Raw genomic sequence first — 15,567 nt, forward strand, 5'->3', positions numbered from 1 at the left:
TCTGCCCATTTTTTGATTTGTTTATTTGTTTCTTGTGTATTGAGTTTAAGAAGTTCTTTGTAGATCTTGGACACCAGTCTTTTATCTGTAGTGTCCTTTGCAAATATCTTCTCCCATTCCGTGGGCTGCCCTGTTGCTGTTTCTTAATATTTTTACCTTATAACTTTTGACTTATTTACATTTCTGCTCAGTTCTGTAAGTGTAAGGACCCCGTTTTACCCTCTGTATCTCTTAAAGGGCCTAGACTATTTCCTTGTGCAAGGAAGGTACTTTGTTCATTGGATCTTTTTTGTTGTTTCACACAGACTCGTCTTGGAGAGGGTGGGGGAGGGGACAGGTGTGTCTTTAAGATTGATCGAATAAATGCGTGTTTTTGTGGGATTAAGATATAATCTTAGTTTATAAACTTAACTTTGTAAAGACTTTTACAGCAACGTCTGTTCGTGTGGCTCAGTTTTCCTGTACTGATCTCTTACCGCTGAATTTATTACATTCAGAACAGGAGTTTTTGAGTTTTCACATAAAGGTAAAAAGGTTGGGTGTGTTGGTTTATTTTGTCATTTCAGCAAGTGCTGGTCAAATCCAGCAGGACGGAAGGTTTTGTATCTTGGAAAACCATTTGTCATACTTGGCTGGAGAGCTCAATTTTGTTTGATTTAGGGGAAACGTCGATCTATGTGAAATGGCTTAGCTTTTGGCTGATTTTTGCCTACTGCTTTTTATTCTACGACCTACGTGTGGACTTTCTAGACCAACGGCGACTTCTGTTCTTCCCTGGCCGCTGCTACCCCCTAGTTTAGCTTTGCAGATACCCTGCTTCCAACTTGTATCACACACACTACTGTTTCTCCTTTGTTAATTTTTGTTCTGCCCAGTGTATTTTTTACACAAGGAAGAAAAGGTCGAGGAATAAATAAACCCAGGAGGGAGGGTATGACATCAGACTATCTTGTCTATGAAAAGGTGATTCTCCAGATAATTGTATGACTAGCTCGGAGTTCCAGAAGAAGTAAGACCAAAGGGATAGAGTAGGTTGTTTCTCATGTAAGTCACCTTATGCTGGGTTAACAAATCTCAATGGCTTACGGTAATAAAGAATTATTGTATGCTTTTGTGGCCTTTTAACCTGTGTCTCTGCTCTCAGTGTCTTCCTAATTTCAGGATCCCAGCTAAAGGAGCAGCTTCTGTCTGGGACATTGCTGTTCTGGGGACAGAGAGAGGATACCAGTGGATCCACTTGATGGCTCCTAAGTCTCTTCTGTGGTAGCACGCCCCTGCCACTCCCGTTTCCTTGGCCAGAGGAAGTCCCTTGGCCAAGCTTCACAAAAGATCTTCTCTGACTTGCTGTGTTTTATATTCCATAATACAAAGAATTATGGGAGATTTCAGTCTGGGTAGAAGAACCCCTCAGCCTTTGACTGATAGTTACAAGGGATGTTCAGTGTTGTGCAAATTACTGTCTTGCAGGAAATGTTTGCACCCACCTGAAGTCAGGGTTGTCAATGGAATTGTTCTGGGCTTTTCTCAGCAGGTGAGCCATAGGTAGGACTCCCAGTCTTAGTTTTCTCTTGAGGCCATGAACACAGAGAAGACTTACGTGGTCTAGCAAGAAGAACCTCTCTTCTGACCATTAGAAAGGAGGAACCTTTTCAGTCCTTGAAGTGGAGAAGTAGCACCTTTGGATAATTGAAATCATGATCCTTTAAGATGGGCATGATTTCTTTCCTGCACTGCTGTTGCATAGTGGCTGGTAAAGATGACTCTTGGGTTCCCCGGGGCCTGATGCCAGTGCCCGTGTTTTCAACCGCTGGTGTGATCCTCACAGCCGACAGGGGAACCGTGGTGGGAAAAAGGCACTGCCTCCGAAGTCAGGTCTTGCTTCCAGTCCTGGCTGTGCTTCCTAACCACATGACCTTCTGCCCTCTTATTATGGGGGGGTGGGAGGTGGGAGGGATTAAGCGATATCAAAATTTAAAGGCCTTTGTGAAGGGAAAAGAAGGGAGCCAATGGTAAGGACTGGCTGCCATGTGCTAGGTGCTGCGCTCAGGACCTGGAAATGTCAAAGTGAGCCCGAGGTCTTGCTCGCTCCGGGGCATCCTAGCCTCCTTACATAAAACGTGTCTCTTTTCTGGATTCTTGAAGAAAAGGGCCCTCCTTAGGCACTGATGTATTCTCCCAAGCACGCGCTCAGTGCTTTGCTGAGTGATCTGCTGAAACTTGTGAAGCCACTCTGGAGATCAGTATGGCGTTGCCTCACGGAGCTAAACCTAGAGCTCCCCTCCGATCCAGCAACTGCATTAGTAGGTATTTACCCACAGAATACAAAAATACACATGCGAGGGAGGACACGTGAGTGGCATTATCAACAATAGCCAAACTGTGGAAACAGCCCAAATGCCCATTGAGTGATGAGTGGATAAAGAAGACACACACACACACACACACACAGGAATATAATTCAGCCATCAAAAAGAATGAAATGTTGCCCTTTGCAGTGATGTGGTTGGAGCTAGAGTGTGCTGTGCTATCGGAAATGAGTCAACCAGAGAAAGACAAATGACAGATCATTTCATTCATGTGGAATTTAAGAAACAAAACAGGTGAACATATGGGAGAGGGAAAAAGAGAGGCAAATAAATCATGAGAGATTCTTAAAGATAGAGAACAAAGGGAAGGTTGATGGAGGGAGGTGGGTGGGGGCTGGGCTAGACGGGGGAGGGCACTTGTGAGCACTGGGTGTTGTAAGTGATGAACCACTGAACCCTACTCCTGAAACCAATATTGAACTCTATGCCAACTAACTAGAATTTAAATTAAAAAATAAGTAAATGGGAAAAAAGGCACAGGTGCTGATTAAGTGAATAAGTTATATGACACATGGAGGAAGATCACAAGAAGGCACATGTGGATTCCAGCTTATAATAAATGAGCTATATGCACAATGCCCACAGCTTCCGCAGATGCTTCCTATGACTATCACGAACCCAGGTTGTGGGGGGCAGCCTTTAAAGATAGCTTTAGAATAGCTCTGGGCCGTTTATCATTTTTAAATGATAGAAAAACCGAAAATAGTGGCACCTGGGTGGCTGTTGGTTAAGTGTCTGCCTTCGGCTCAGGTCTTGATTCCGGGTTCGGACTCTCTGCTCAGCAGGGAATCTGCTTGTCCCTCTCCCTCTGCCTGCCGTCTGCCTACTTGTGATCTCTCTCTCTGTCAAATAAATAAATAAAATCTTAAAAACCCTAAAAATATGTTATACAGTTAATAGACAACATCATATGGACTCCTTTATTCATTCAACAGTTATTTATTGGGTGCTTGTCATGTAGCAAGACCTGTTCTAGGAGCTGAGGGAATGGAGTGGGGAATAACACAGACGGGGTCCCTGTTTTCACGGAGCTTACATTCTAGTTGAGGGGGGGCGTTGGGGAAACAGACAGTAAATACGTATGTAAAACTGTATCAGATAAGGACTAGTGCTGTGGGGGGAGAGTCAGAGTGAGTGGGCTGGAAAAGAACTCTGAGGAGGGACTTGGGGGCAGGGAAGGATTGTGCCGTGAGAAGATCCGGGGCCCAGGAGCCCATGGCGGGGGGCATGGCTGGTGCCTCGTCTTGAGGCAGGAGCAAGCTCACTTGTGTTCAGGGTCAGCAAGAGGGCCAGGGCAGCTGGAGCAAGGTCATCGACGGGAACACAACTGGGTGATGAGAGCAGAGGGGTCACAGAAAGCCGGATTGCCTAAGGTCCTTTAGCTCTGAGTCAGGACTGGCTTTTACCCTGATTGAGCTGGGAAGCCATTGGTGAAGAGAGGAGCATCATGACCTGATTTAAGCTTTAAGTGGATGGCTCTGATTGCTGGATAGAGAATGGCCGTGGGGGAGTGAGAGTGCAAGTGGAGAAGGACGATAGGTCATTGGGGTTTTTATACTAGTAACTCTTCTTGTACACTCTTAGACGATTTTTCCATTAGAGAGAGAGAAGAGGGAGCACAGAGTCCTGTCACAATACTGCAGTAATCCACATAAGAGATGGTGGTGATTTAAATAGGCCATAGGGGTGGAGGTGGTGCAAAGAGGTTGAATGGCAGGTATATTGTGAAGGTGGATCCGGCAGGGTTTGCCCATGTTCCTGCTAGACTCTCAGCTGGAGATACTCAGTAGGCACTGGTGTACAAGACTCTGTAGTTGGGGGACAGGTTGCCACTGTGTAAGTCTGAATAGTCTCAGTTTGTAGATGGCATTTGAAGCCAGGAGACCAGATCATGTTACCTGGGTAGTGAGTGTGGATGAGCAGGAGAAGAGGTCCAAGGACTGAACTCTGGACCATCAGTTTCTCAGTTTCCCTTTTCACTCTCAGTAAGGATACCTTTGATTCCATCTTGTTCAGACAAAGAAAATCAGGTACAGGAGGCTGATTTAAGACCCTGCTATCTAAACCACCACTGCATGTTGTGGCCCTTCACCTATTTAGAAACATTGATGGCCACTCTGGAGAAGCTCTCTGATGAACGAGAGTGATTGTATCTTTCAGCCAAACAGTAAAAACAGTGTGGCAACTCTTTGTTATTCCCTTTTTGTTTAGCGGAAAACGTTACATCCTTTTTAGGATAAAGGCAACTTGTGTACAGCGTGAGAGGAACAGAGTGGCATTGTGGTAGGTCCAGGTTCTAGTCTGAATTTGCCATTTCATACAGCCTTAGAGCCTGGGGCAAGTTACCTAACACTTTTCGACTTTCCTTATCCGTGAAACTGGGAACAGCTGTTGCCAACGTTCTCAAAAGCTCTGTGGAGATCAAAGGCTGCAGTGCACCCAAGGGTTCTTTGAAAATGTCATGTATGCATATACCAGTATAAGGTACCATTGGTATTTTAAAAGTTTACTTATTTATTATTACTCCTTAGAATTTTAGCCATCCATTTAATGGTAACCGTGTCACATAGTATGGATACATTTTCCTTTGCATGTAATTGCAAAAAACTCTTTTCACATTGTTGCTATCCCAGGCTTTCACCCTGTAACCAGAAAAGTGCTTTTCTGGTTCAGGTTGTAACCCTGTGACTTAGGTCTGGTGACGGTGGCATGATGAATGGGGTCAGTGTTCATTGAGTACATTCTAAGGTAGAAACTTGTCCTGAGTAAATTTGTTCTGATGCTGTTGAACTGCATGGCTTGGGTCTCAGTGAATTGTTTACCCAGGCTTTGGTGCTTACCTGTTCGCTTGCACTTTGAACAGTTTCCACTTGAGGGTAGCGTTCTGTTGCACAATGGGGCAGTTCTTTCTTAAACACCCTATTTGCCAATTTGCATTTGAACTTTGCATTACTTAGTTAGAAAGTCTCTTAAAAGACTCTTAGCTGCCTGTCTTAAACTCCTGGTATTTTTTTTACTGGTTGTTTCCTGTCATTTGAGTAATTGCATGGAAATGGACAATTAAGAGGAGTTTAGTCTTGAAGATCTTTTTTCGTCTCTTGAGGGAGAATAATGGAAGCCTCTTTCCATGACTCTGTGTTTTCATACCAGTTTTTATTTGCAGTCAGACAATAAGACTATAATGGTAAAAAAATACATTCCGGTCCACCTTCTGAAAAATACTTTGCCTTAAAAAAGTTATAAGAAAACACATTTGACTTAGCAGATTTTCGATGTGGCTCGGCATTGGCTTTTTCCCTGCCTCATTCCCTCATCTTTAACCACCCAACCCCATCCCGCCTTCACCTGAATGAGAAAACAAAACAAAACAACCAACCAACCGAGAGACAGAGAGGGGCATTCTTTAAAATGAAAAAAAGTCATGTTTTTTCCCAGATGTGGCAACCATCAATTTGTATTAAAAGGCCTTAAATTTTAGTATATTACCATGCCATTGGTTAACTAGTAATTTTTTTTATTGTTGCCTCTCTAAATTTACATAATCACTTTATTATAGAATGTTCATTTTGCAATGTAAATTATTTCTTTGCCCCAGCTGTTTTTATTAAATTGTTTTTTTCAAGTTATTAGGAATTGATCTATGTTATCTTCTCATTAGTTTTGGCATGTTATTTTGTAAACTTGAAATTGTGACAGATACTAACTTTGTTATTTGTCCCCATTATTTAGTTCTGTTGGTCTTTATGTACTTATTGTTAAAATCTGTGTATTACTCCAGCCAACCCACACTTAACGTTCAGTAGACGAGAAAGTCTTTGAGAACCAGCACCATTCTCCTACATCTTTGTGCCCCTCTGTAGTACAATTTCCTTGCGAATAGTAAATGCTTGATGAATGTTCGTATCTGTAAAACTGGATACAGCGAGATGTTATGCAGTGAGTATGGTCAGTCATTAAACATTTAACGTAGTCATGGTATCAACTAGTGGCTGAACACATAGGAGTTCTGTATTCAGTTTCTGATCTCTTTTAACAATAATTTTTTATTTCTTTTATGGTAGACCCCGATACAGTATGTTTCATGAATATTTTTCTTCTTTTTTGCTGAAAGTGAGTTGAATCATGTTCTTTTTCTTTTCAAGAAAGGAAAAGCATTGCAAAGTTAAAAATCTCATGACCTGAACCAGTGTTTAAATATTTTTGCTTGGGCGCCTGGGTGGTGCAGTTGTTAAGCGTCTGCCTTCGGCTCAGGGTGTGATCCCAGCGTTCTGGGATCGAGCCCCACATCAGGCTCCTCTGCTATGAGCCTGCTTCTTCCTCTCCCACTCTCCCTGCTTGTGTTCCCTCTCTTGCTGGCTGTCTCTGTCATATAAATAAATAAAATCTATATTAAAAAAATAAATATTTTTGCTGCTTCATCTCTCTCTCTAGAAGCAGGAAGGCATGTTTGAAAGTATGTATCTCCTGGCATGTTTCATAAGATGGGGACGCGGTCGGGAGGAATTGAGGAGATGACAGAAGAAATACACTCACAATGGGATTTTATTTCCAGTTCGTATTCTGAGGTTTAGAAATGAGTTCTTTTTTGTTTTTGATTTGCAGTGAATGACTTAGGAGGGGACATGAAGGGATTGAGTAAAGGCTCCTTGGCAGCTGCTGACAAGGTTGTTGAAGAAATAAGAAGTAAAGGTGGAAAAGCCGTGGCCAACTATGGTATGATATTTGAAAGAGCTATCCCGTTTCTTGCATTTTCCTTCGACTAATCCTTTTGCTCACGTTAATAATCATTGAGCAAATGTCTCAGCATTCCAGAGTGATTATGAGATTAGCCAAACAGATTTGGCTGTTTATTTTATATAATATATGAGGTTTTTAAAAACTTTTGATGTAGCTTATTTTACAACTCTTAACTTTCAGCATGTTGTTTATTTAACATTTTTATTAATCAGAGCATGATAAAATCAGTAAATGATTAATGATGTGGGTAGGAATGTGCTCTTGTTCTTAAAAGATCCATTTTAGCTAAAAGGTTTTAGGTATTTCTACAGAATAACATTAGATTCTTCTCTTACAAATTGTTTTAGAAAAATTCTTGTAGTAATATAGCGTAGGAAGTAAAATGCCTCCTTTCTGGTATCCAGACACCAAGTTCCATTTTGCACAAGTAATCATTGCTCCATGTAACTTTCTTACCTTTATAAAAACCTAAGAATCAAAGTTAGGCATTAAAATAAAGCCATGAGGAAAACAGCATTTGATGTATTGATTCTAATAGTATCTGTAAGGAACCTTCTCGAATAGATTTATTTTAAAAAGCGAGTGCTTATTAACTTTTCTGCAAATTCAATAGTTTTTATTAGCCAGAGGTAAAATTAGATTGCCAGTCACTTGATTTTGAAATTTTACAGGCAAGGAAATAGGATATGATTTGTTCTGAGTGTTCAGGGAAAAATGTGACAGATATTTTAGTATCTTCTTTTCTCACTGAAGATCTACAAAAATGTTTTCAACTTTTTTTTCTTTTTATTTTTTTAATTCTGGAGTTTAAAAAATCTATTTTTTAATGAGAAAATTTCCAGACTCTGCCTTGCCTCTCCCCCCAGTTTTGATATGCAGCCCATATCAGTCAATCAAGCTGCAATTAGGAAAACAGAAGCCCTTGCAGGTTTCCAAGTATGAAGGATTTTCATCCAAAGAATTAGAGGCTTGCATCACCATCAGAAGGACTGGGCACATGCGACAAGGAAACTGTTGGACGCTGTTGGATGACCTTGCCACGTTCTCACGGCTCAGCAGTCTGCTCTGCATTCTGGTCCCAAGATCTGCCTGCATCTGTAGTCTTCTACTTCTCCATTCTTTAGATGGGTGCCTATTTTTGGCAGATCTGACTCAGGACTATGGATCTCAGGGAGGGGAATATATTTCCTTGCTCCTCCCCAGTGATTGCAGAGAATATAGAGAGAGACGGTGGGATGTTGATACCTGACCATCAGACACACAACTCCAGGGATATAAGCTCTTCCCCTGGGCTGATGAACAGAAAGTAAGAAAGCCACTCTATTTTGTTGAGCTTTGCTTTTTGCACTTAGTAATGTACAGTCGGTTTCATTCCATATGTAGTTATATAGTGTTGAACATGCTTTTTCCCATTAAACATGTACCCCCTGCCTCCCTTGTAAATTCTGATTTTCATCTTTAAGGGGAAGTGCCTGTGACTATTTAAAATTAAATACAAATTAAACAATTAAATAGTCAGTTTGTCTGTCATACTAGCCACATTTCAAGGGCTCGGGAGCCACATGTGGATAGCGGCTACTGTATTACTGTAGAGATAAGACATTTCCGTCCTCACAGAAAGTTGTTTTAGACAGTGTTGCTTTGAATAGTATTGCCAACATTTTTTTATTCCCCTCTCCATTTTTAAATTTTTATTTTTTGGTAAGTTAAAAAATTGTTTTAGGGGCTACACTTCCTTTGTCACATTAGATCATCTGTATTTTGATTTGTTACGTGCCTGCAGTATGAATTTGTTTTTGTGGAAATGAACTCTGTTGAGTAAATAGGATCTGTCATGTGCTCTGATCCACAGAATTTAGAACTTATTTCTGAGGGATATTACTGATGTTTTGTAACTAATTTTCCTTTCCTCCAGATTCAGTGGAAGCAGGAGAGAAGCTTGTGAGGACAGCACTAGAAGCTTTTGGAAGAATAGGTGATGTTTCTTTGTGTTTATGGCACTAACAGAGCAGCTTCTGTCTTTGTAATCAACTTTTTTGATTTTACTTTTGTTTATAAAAAATTCCTTCTTTCTTTATAACCAAGGTTTTATTTATATTTATTTATTTATATAGCCAAGTTTTTAGATTTCTTTCACCAATTGATTATCTTACATACCCTACCTTATTCCACAGAAGGCTCGAGGTGGCGTTTTTTTATGCAAAAGTATATTGAGTTTGTTTTATATTTTGTTGGACTTAAAAACTTCAAAAAAATTAGCATTTCCTTATTTATGAAAATTTAATTATGCCCAAATATGTTTATAAAATAAATATTTTGACAATAGAGGACCCTCTGGAATTTTTTAGATAATTATGATTTGGATTGTAAGGATTCACTACCTTGTGAATTAATTAAGATGAGTTATATGTAATAAAAATCTTTATTTTTGAGAAGGATTTCAAATGTGTCATTGAATTTCTCCCTCTCTAGATAATCTTCCTGGTTTAGTTCCACACATTCTTAGTAAAAGGTTATTTTTAAAAATTTTTTTGTTTTTTAGTAAAAGGTTATTGAGTTACTACAGGGAAACATCCCTGTGGATAAGCCCACCATGTTTACAGTCTAAAAAACATTAATTTTTGTAATTTGAATGTGCTTCCTCTGCCTTTTTTTTTTTTTTTCCCCCAAGTCTAGTGGATTTGTTTTTCTGGTTATGTTGGGTTGAGCTTCTAAGGAACTTTTCACATACAATTTGACGGAGGGATAGTGGCCACGAAGACGTAAAGTAAGAGGGTGAGAATAGCCCCAGGATGATGGTTGAGCCTTAAAAAAATGATTTCTTTTTTTTTTAAATAATGAGAATACAATTATGTGGTAAGATAAGCCATCAGTTTCTAACTCTATAATAGGTTCCATTCTGAAATTTTGACTCTGGAGTGGCAAAGAAAAATCTTTTAAACTTTTAACTTTCTGAGTGAATTCTGAGGTTAAATGAGGGAGGGCATGTGGTTACCATTGAATGCTAAGAACCTAAGAGTTGGGCAACAGCTGATAGAATTTTGGCAGGAGGTAGAGGTGGCAACATTTACATATGTGAATTTGAGAGGAAAGCTCTGCAGTGATGAGATACCTGTGAATCAGGTTGTTTTGTGTTGTTTTGCTATGGCTATAAACTTTTGTTCTGATAGCACTCTTCTGCTACTATTATTATTTACTTTTCTCTGGTGGGGAGAAAAAGCCCAGTTTTGAAAGAAATATGAGTTGTAAGCCAATGCAAATTAATATACTTGCTTTTATGTTTGTGACTTGGATTTTTTTATATTGTAGATGTTGTGGTCAACAATGCTGGGTGAGTATTTCCTTTTTCATTTTGTATAGAATGATGTGCGTGCGAAGTTTTTGGGTTTGTTAAAAGTGGATACTCCTCCCTCTAACCTATGTAATGTCATTGTTTTTAGGATTCTGAGGGACAATTCTTTTGCTAGGATAAGTGACGAAGATTGGGGTAAGTTGTTTGTGACATAGGTCTCTGGAGCATACCTATCCATTTAGCCTTTTAATATTTGACACATTTGTACATTTAAGGAAAAACCTGCTTCTGCCTGCTTTTGCTTCTGCTACTGTAGATGATGAACGTGGTGAATACGCTTTATGACTGAAAATGACCACAGCAGTGGGAAGTAACCTGTTTTCTCTTGACATTTGATGAATGAAAACTTTTTTTTTTTTTAAAGATTTTATTTATTTTATGTGACAGAGAGACAGCCAGCGAGAGAGGGAACACAGCAGGGCGAGTGGGAGAGGAAGAAGCAGGCTCCCAGCGGAGGAGCCCGATGTGGGACCCGATCCCGGAACGCTGGGATCACGCCCTGAGCCGAAGGCAGACGCTTACGACTGCGCTACCCAGGCGCCCCAATAAATGAAAACTTTTTAAATCATTTGGCGGGAGTTACCTGAAAAGATTTTGTCTTTCAATTCGTTTTCCCCTTTTTCTTCTTGAGAAGCTGTTAGCATTTTCCAGCCGAATTGACTCTTAACAGTCTTTCACATGCTTTGCTACTGGTGCGATTCTTATTTCAAGAACAAGGGCAGGATATGGAAGGGAGTCTGGGGCCTTGAAGATGCTGGAGATCTGAGAACTGGTGTGGGGGAAACCCTAGATGCAATTTTGAAGCTTCCAATGAGTAGGAGAAAATCCCATGAGGAATGCCATGTTGGAAAGATTGAGTTTAAATAATAAATCACTTTTTTTTTTCCTGTTCTCTCTTCATACCTTTACTTTCTTTTCTTAAAGATTTTGCTTATTTATTTGAGAGCAAGCATGAGTGGGGGGAGGGGTAGAAAGAAAAGCAGGCTCCCCGCTGAGCGGGGAGACTGATGCCGGACTTGATCCTAGGACCTTGAGATCATGACCTGAGCTGAAGGCAGATGCTTAACCAGTCAGTTAAGCGGTCTGCCTTCAGCTCAGGTCGTGATCCCAGGGTCCTGGAATCGAACCCCAAGTCAGTCAGGCTCCCTGCTGAGCGGGGAGCTTGCTTCTCCCTCTGCCTGCTGCTCCCCCTTCTTGTGCTTTATCTCTGCTAAATAAATAAAATTAAAAAAAGAAAAACTTGATAGTTAAAAGAATAAAATTAAATATAGAGTTCTTTGTCTATCTGAATCATTCCCCAAGTTGTCTGTTCATTAGATTGACATCTCTAAAAACAGATGGGCCTCTCTCTCTCTCCCCTAACTTCTCCCTCTCTCCCTCCATTTTTTGACCCCCTCTGCCCCAACTCATTTGCAACTTACCCTGGTGAAAATAGGGATATAGGGAAATAGTGAGGAATTGGCAAACATTTCTGGACAGTGAACTGTGTAGTTTATGATTATGCTTTTTAAAGATTTTTTATTTCATTAAAATTTTCATCGTTGAAGTATAGCTGACATACAATGTTGTACTTTCACGTGCCGAGCATTGTGATTAAACAGTTGAACACATTACACTTTAATTAATGTTTGTGTTGAGTCCCAGTTATATGTGTAAAATTCTTGGATGTTTGTATTAGTGGATTTTTATGTAAAGTAGGCATAAATTAAAGGCATTGAATTTAGATGTGTACAGGGATTACAGTAATTTTATTATAAATTATGGGGAGGATGGATATGAACTATTGATTGGTTACATAACTGGGATCAAAGCAAAAATGGTTACTGAGAGAGCAATATGACAGTAGTTGATTTTGAATGCTCGGTGTAAAATGAACATCTTTGTATAAATAAATAATTGCTTATGTTGATTCTGAGACATGCCTGTCTAATTTTTGACAAAGTACCTAATACAAATAATGTATCGTTTTAGATATAATCCACAGAGTCCATTTGCGAGGCTCGTTCCAAGTGACCCGGGCAGCTTGGGAGCATATGAAGAAGCAGAAGTTTGGAAGGTAGAGCTGCGTGTGACTGTCGGGAGTGGGGGGTCGGGGATGCTGTGCGTGGGTCCTTGTGTACTGGGAAATATAAGTGCTTTGACACTGAGAAAGCTCTCTTCAGACATGCGCAGGCTTTTAATGAACTCTTGGCATATACCCTGTCATTAAATTAGTGTCATTAGTCATGGATTAGCTGAGCTGGCCAACTTTATATTTCTTTTCACCTCTTACTTTTCATTATGAACTAATTTCCTGGTGTACTCTGATAATTCTAGCAGTGTACAAATGTCGAGGATTCAGCTGTACTTAATTCTCTAACCAAAGTGTAATGATCCTGTGTCCACTGACCAGCTGAGGAGAGATGAGTGCTCTATCCAGCTCGCTGGTACTGGTCCAACATGAGTTGGTCTTTAGAAACTGTTTGGGAGCTATAGGAGTGTGGCTTTGTCGGTGTGAGTGACTGAGAACGTGGCAGAGCCTGGAGGTGGCTCCTTCCTGTTAACCTGGGGTTCACATACATCCACTTGCAAGAAATTGTTCATGATACCTGTTCCTATTGGAGAGTTCTAGCTTCTCCTGACCCCTCAAAGTTCTGAAAAGAAATGATACGAATTATTTTACTTGGTCCACTAAATAGGGTGAGATGGGGTCACATTTTAGAGAAGGCATTGTTTTAGTATGAGGCATTTAATATTATCCAGAAAGAGAGGGACAAAGTAATGAGAACTAAAGAATTAGAACTGATTTTTCTTTTTTTTTTCTTTTTTTTTTTTTAAAGATTTTATTTATTTATTTGACAGAGATAGAGACAGCCAGCGAGAGAGGGAACACAAGCAGGGGGAGTGGGAGAGGAAGAAGCAGGCTCATAGCAGAGGAGCCTGATGTGGGGCTCGATCCCACAACGCCGGGATCACGCCCTGAGCTGAAGGCAGACGCTTAACCGCTGTGCCACCCAGGCGCCCCATAGAACTGATTTTTCTAATGTTTCTTATCATAACTTTAACTTATACATTGCCACTTTGTTTATAAATATTTATTGCTCTTTTTAGTGGATAATGAATATGCATTCTTTCTTTTTTTTTTTTTTAAAGATTTTATTTATTTATTCGACAGAGATAGAGACAGCGAGAGAGAGGGAACACAAGCAGGGGGAGTGGGAGAGGAAGAAGCAGGCTCATAGCTGAAGAGCCTGATGTGGGGGCTCGATCCCATAATGCCGGGATCACGCCCTGAGCCGAAGGCAGATGCTTAACCGCTGTGCCACCCAGGCGCCCCAATGAATATGCATTCTTATACTTGAATTCATTTGGTCTTGATCAGGGATTCTTTTTAAAACAGTTAAATCTTGTAGTTGAATTTTGAGAGATTACTTTCATTATTATTTTTCATATATACATCATGACTGTAGGAACCTAATGACAGTATACAGAATTGCTTTTGGTGGGTGTAATAGTATGGAGAAAGAAAATAAAAGTCTTAGAGTTGCAGTGTTATCAAAACACAGAAAAGAGATTTTGAGAGATCGATTTTCCTTTTAGGATTGTTATGACGGCATCAGCTTCAGGAATATATGGCAACTTTGGCCAGGCCAATTACAGTGCTGCAAAGCTGGGTCTTCTGGGCCTTTCAAATACCCTTGCAGTTGAAGGCCAGAAATGCAACATTCATTGTAACACTATTGCCCCTGCTGCTGGATCACGGATGACCCAAAGCATTATGACTGAAGGTAAGTAGCTTAGATTTTTTGGGTGCTCTTAGCCACAAATCTGTGCGGAGTGAGTTTTGCTGAAATATTTCATTGTCTGAATAGTTTAAAAAGTTATTTATCTTATAGTTTCAAAAACCATTATGTATAATTTGTGTTCAGTATAGAAAATTTAGAAAAGCACAGAGGAAAAACTTCAAAATGACCCATAGTTCTACCACATAGAGATAACTTTTCATTCTTTTTCTCTGTGTAGGTACGCATACATACATATGTATATATCTTTGTTTTTTTTAATAGAATGAAGTAATAGCATTTTGACCATTTTATAGTAATAATAATTTTTTAAACTAATAGACTACTTTTTAGAACAGTTTTGGGCTTATAGAAAAATTGGGCAAGATAGTAAAAGACAGTTTCCCTGTTATTAACATCTTGCATTAGTGCCCTACGTTTGTTATAATGATGTACCAGTATTGATCCATTATTGTTAACCAAAGTTCATAGTTACCATTCGGGCTCACTCTGTTTTGTACATTTGCCTGGGTTTTCACAAACACATTATGTTCTGTATCCATTGTTATATACAGAATTCTATCATATAGAATAGTTTCACTGCCCTGAAACTCCCCCGTGATTCACCTCTTCATCCTCCCCTCTTTCAGATGTTGGGCAGGACTGAAGTTCATTTCTTTTTATCATTGAATAATAGTCCCTGGTATGGAGGTACCATAATTCATTTATTCATTCACTGAATGAGAAACATCTTAGTTCCTTCCAGCTTTTGGCAGTTATGAATGAAGTGGCTGTAAACATTCATGTGCAGATTTTTGTGTGAACATAAGTTTTCAACTTGGAGTAAATACCAAGGGGCTTGGTTGCCGGATTGTATGTTAAGATTGTTTAGCTTTGTAAGAAATTTCCAAACTGTCTTCCAAAAGGTCTGTGTCTTGTTGCATTCCCGCTAGGAATGAAGGAGAGTTCTCGTTGCTCCACATCTTTGTAGGCATTTATTGTTGTCAGTCTTTTGCTTTTTAGTCCTTCTGATGATAGGTCTGTAGTAGTGTCTCATGTTTTAATTTGCAGTTCCCTAATGACGTGGTGTTGTGCATTTTTCCTATGCTCATTTGTAATTTATCAGTCTTCTTTGGTGATGTGTCTGTTCACATCTTTTGCTCATTTTTAAATTGGGTGGCTTGTTTTCTTATTGTTTAGTTTTTAGCATTCTTTGCATATCTTGTAAATAAGTTTGTTATCAGATATATGTTTTGCAAATTTTTTTTTTATCAGTCTGTAGCTTATCTTTTTATTCCCTTAATCTCTTTAACTTCTGAAGCCTAATCTTACTGAAACAGGATCCTGGATT

General features: G+C 39.7%; 1 protein-coding gene across 1 annotated transcript in view; it reads left to right on the plus strand.

The window, feature by feature from the left end:
- Positions 1-15,567, plus strand: part of HSD17B4 (hydroxysteroid 17-beta dehydrogenase 4) — a 92,288-nt gene that overhangs the window by 6,109 nt on the left and 70,612 nt on the right. The window contains exons 3-8 of the mRNA XM_002915448.4: positions 6,969-7,079; positions 9,019-9,078; positions 10,413-10,434; positions 10,544-10,590; positions 12,427-12,511; positions 14,035-14,222. Of these exons, the coding sequence (XP_002915494.2) occupies positions 6,969-7,079; positions 9,019-9,078; positions 10,413-10,434; positions 10,544-10,590; positions 12,427-12,511; positions 14,035-14,222 (513 nt within the window). The remainder of the gene's footprint in view (positions 1-6,968; positions 7,080-9,018; positions 9,079-10,412; positions 10,435-10,543; positions 10,591-12,426; positions 12,512-14,034; positions 14,223-15,567) is intronic.

Source organism: Ailuropoda melanoleuca, chromosome 3 (assembly GCF_002007445.2).
Source record: "Ailuropoda melanoleuca isolate Jingjing chromosome 3, ASM200744v2, whole genome shotgun sequence".
Classification (NCBI taxonomy): domain Eukaryota; kingdom Metazoa; phylum Chordata; class Mammalia; order Carnivora; family Ursidae; genus Ailuropoda; species Ailuropoda melanoleuca.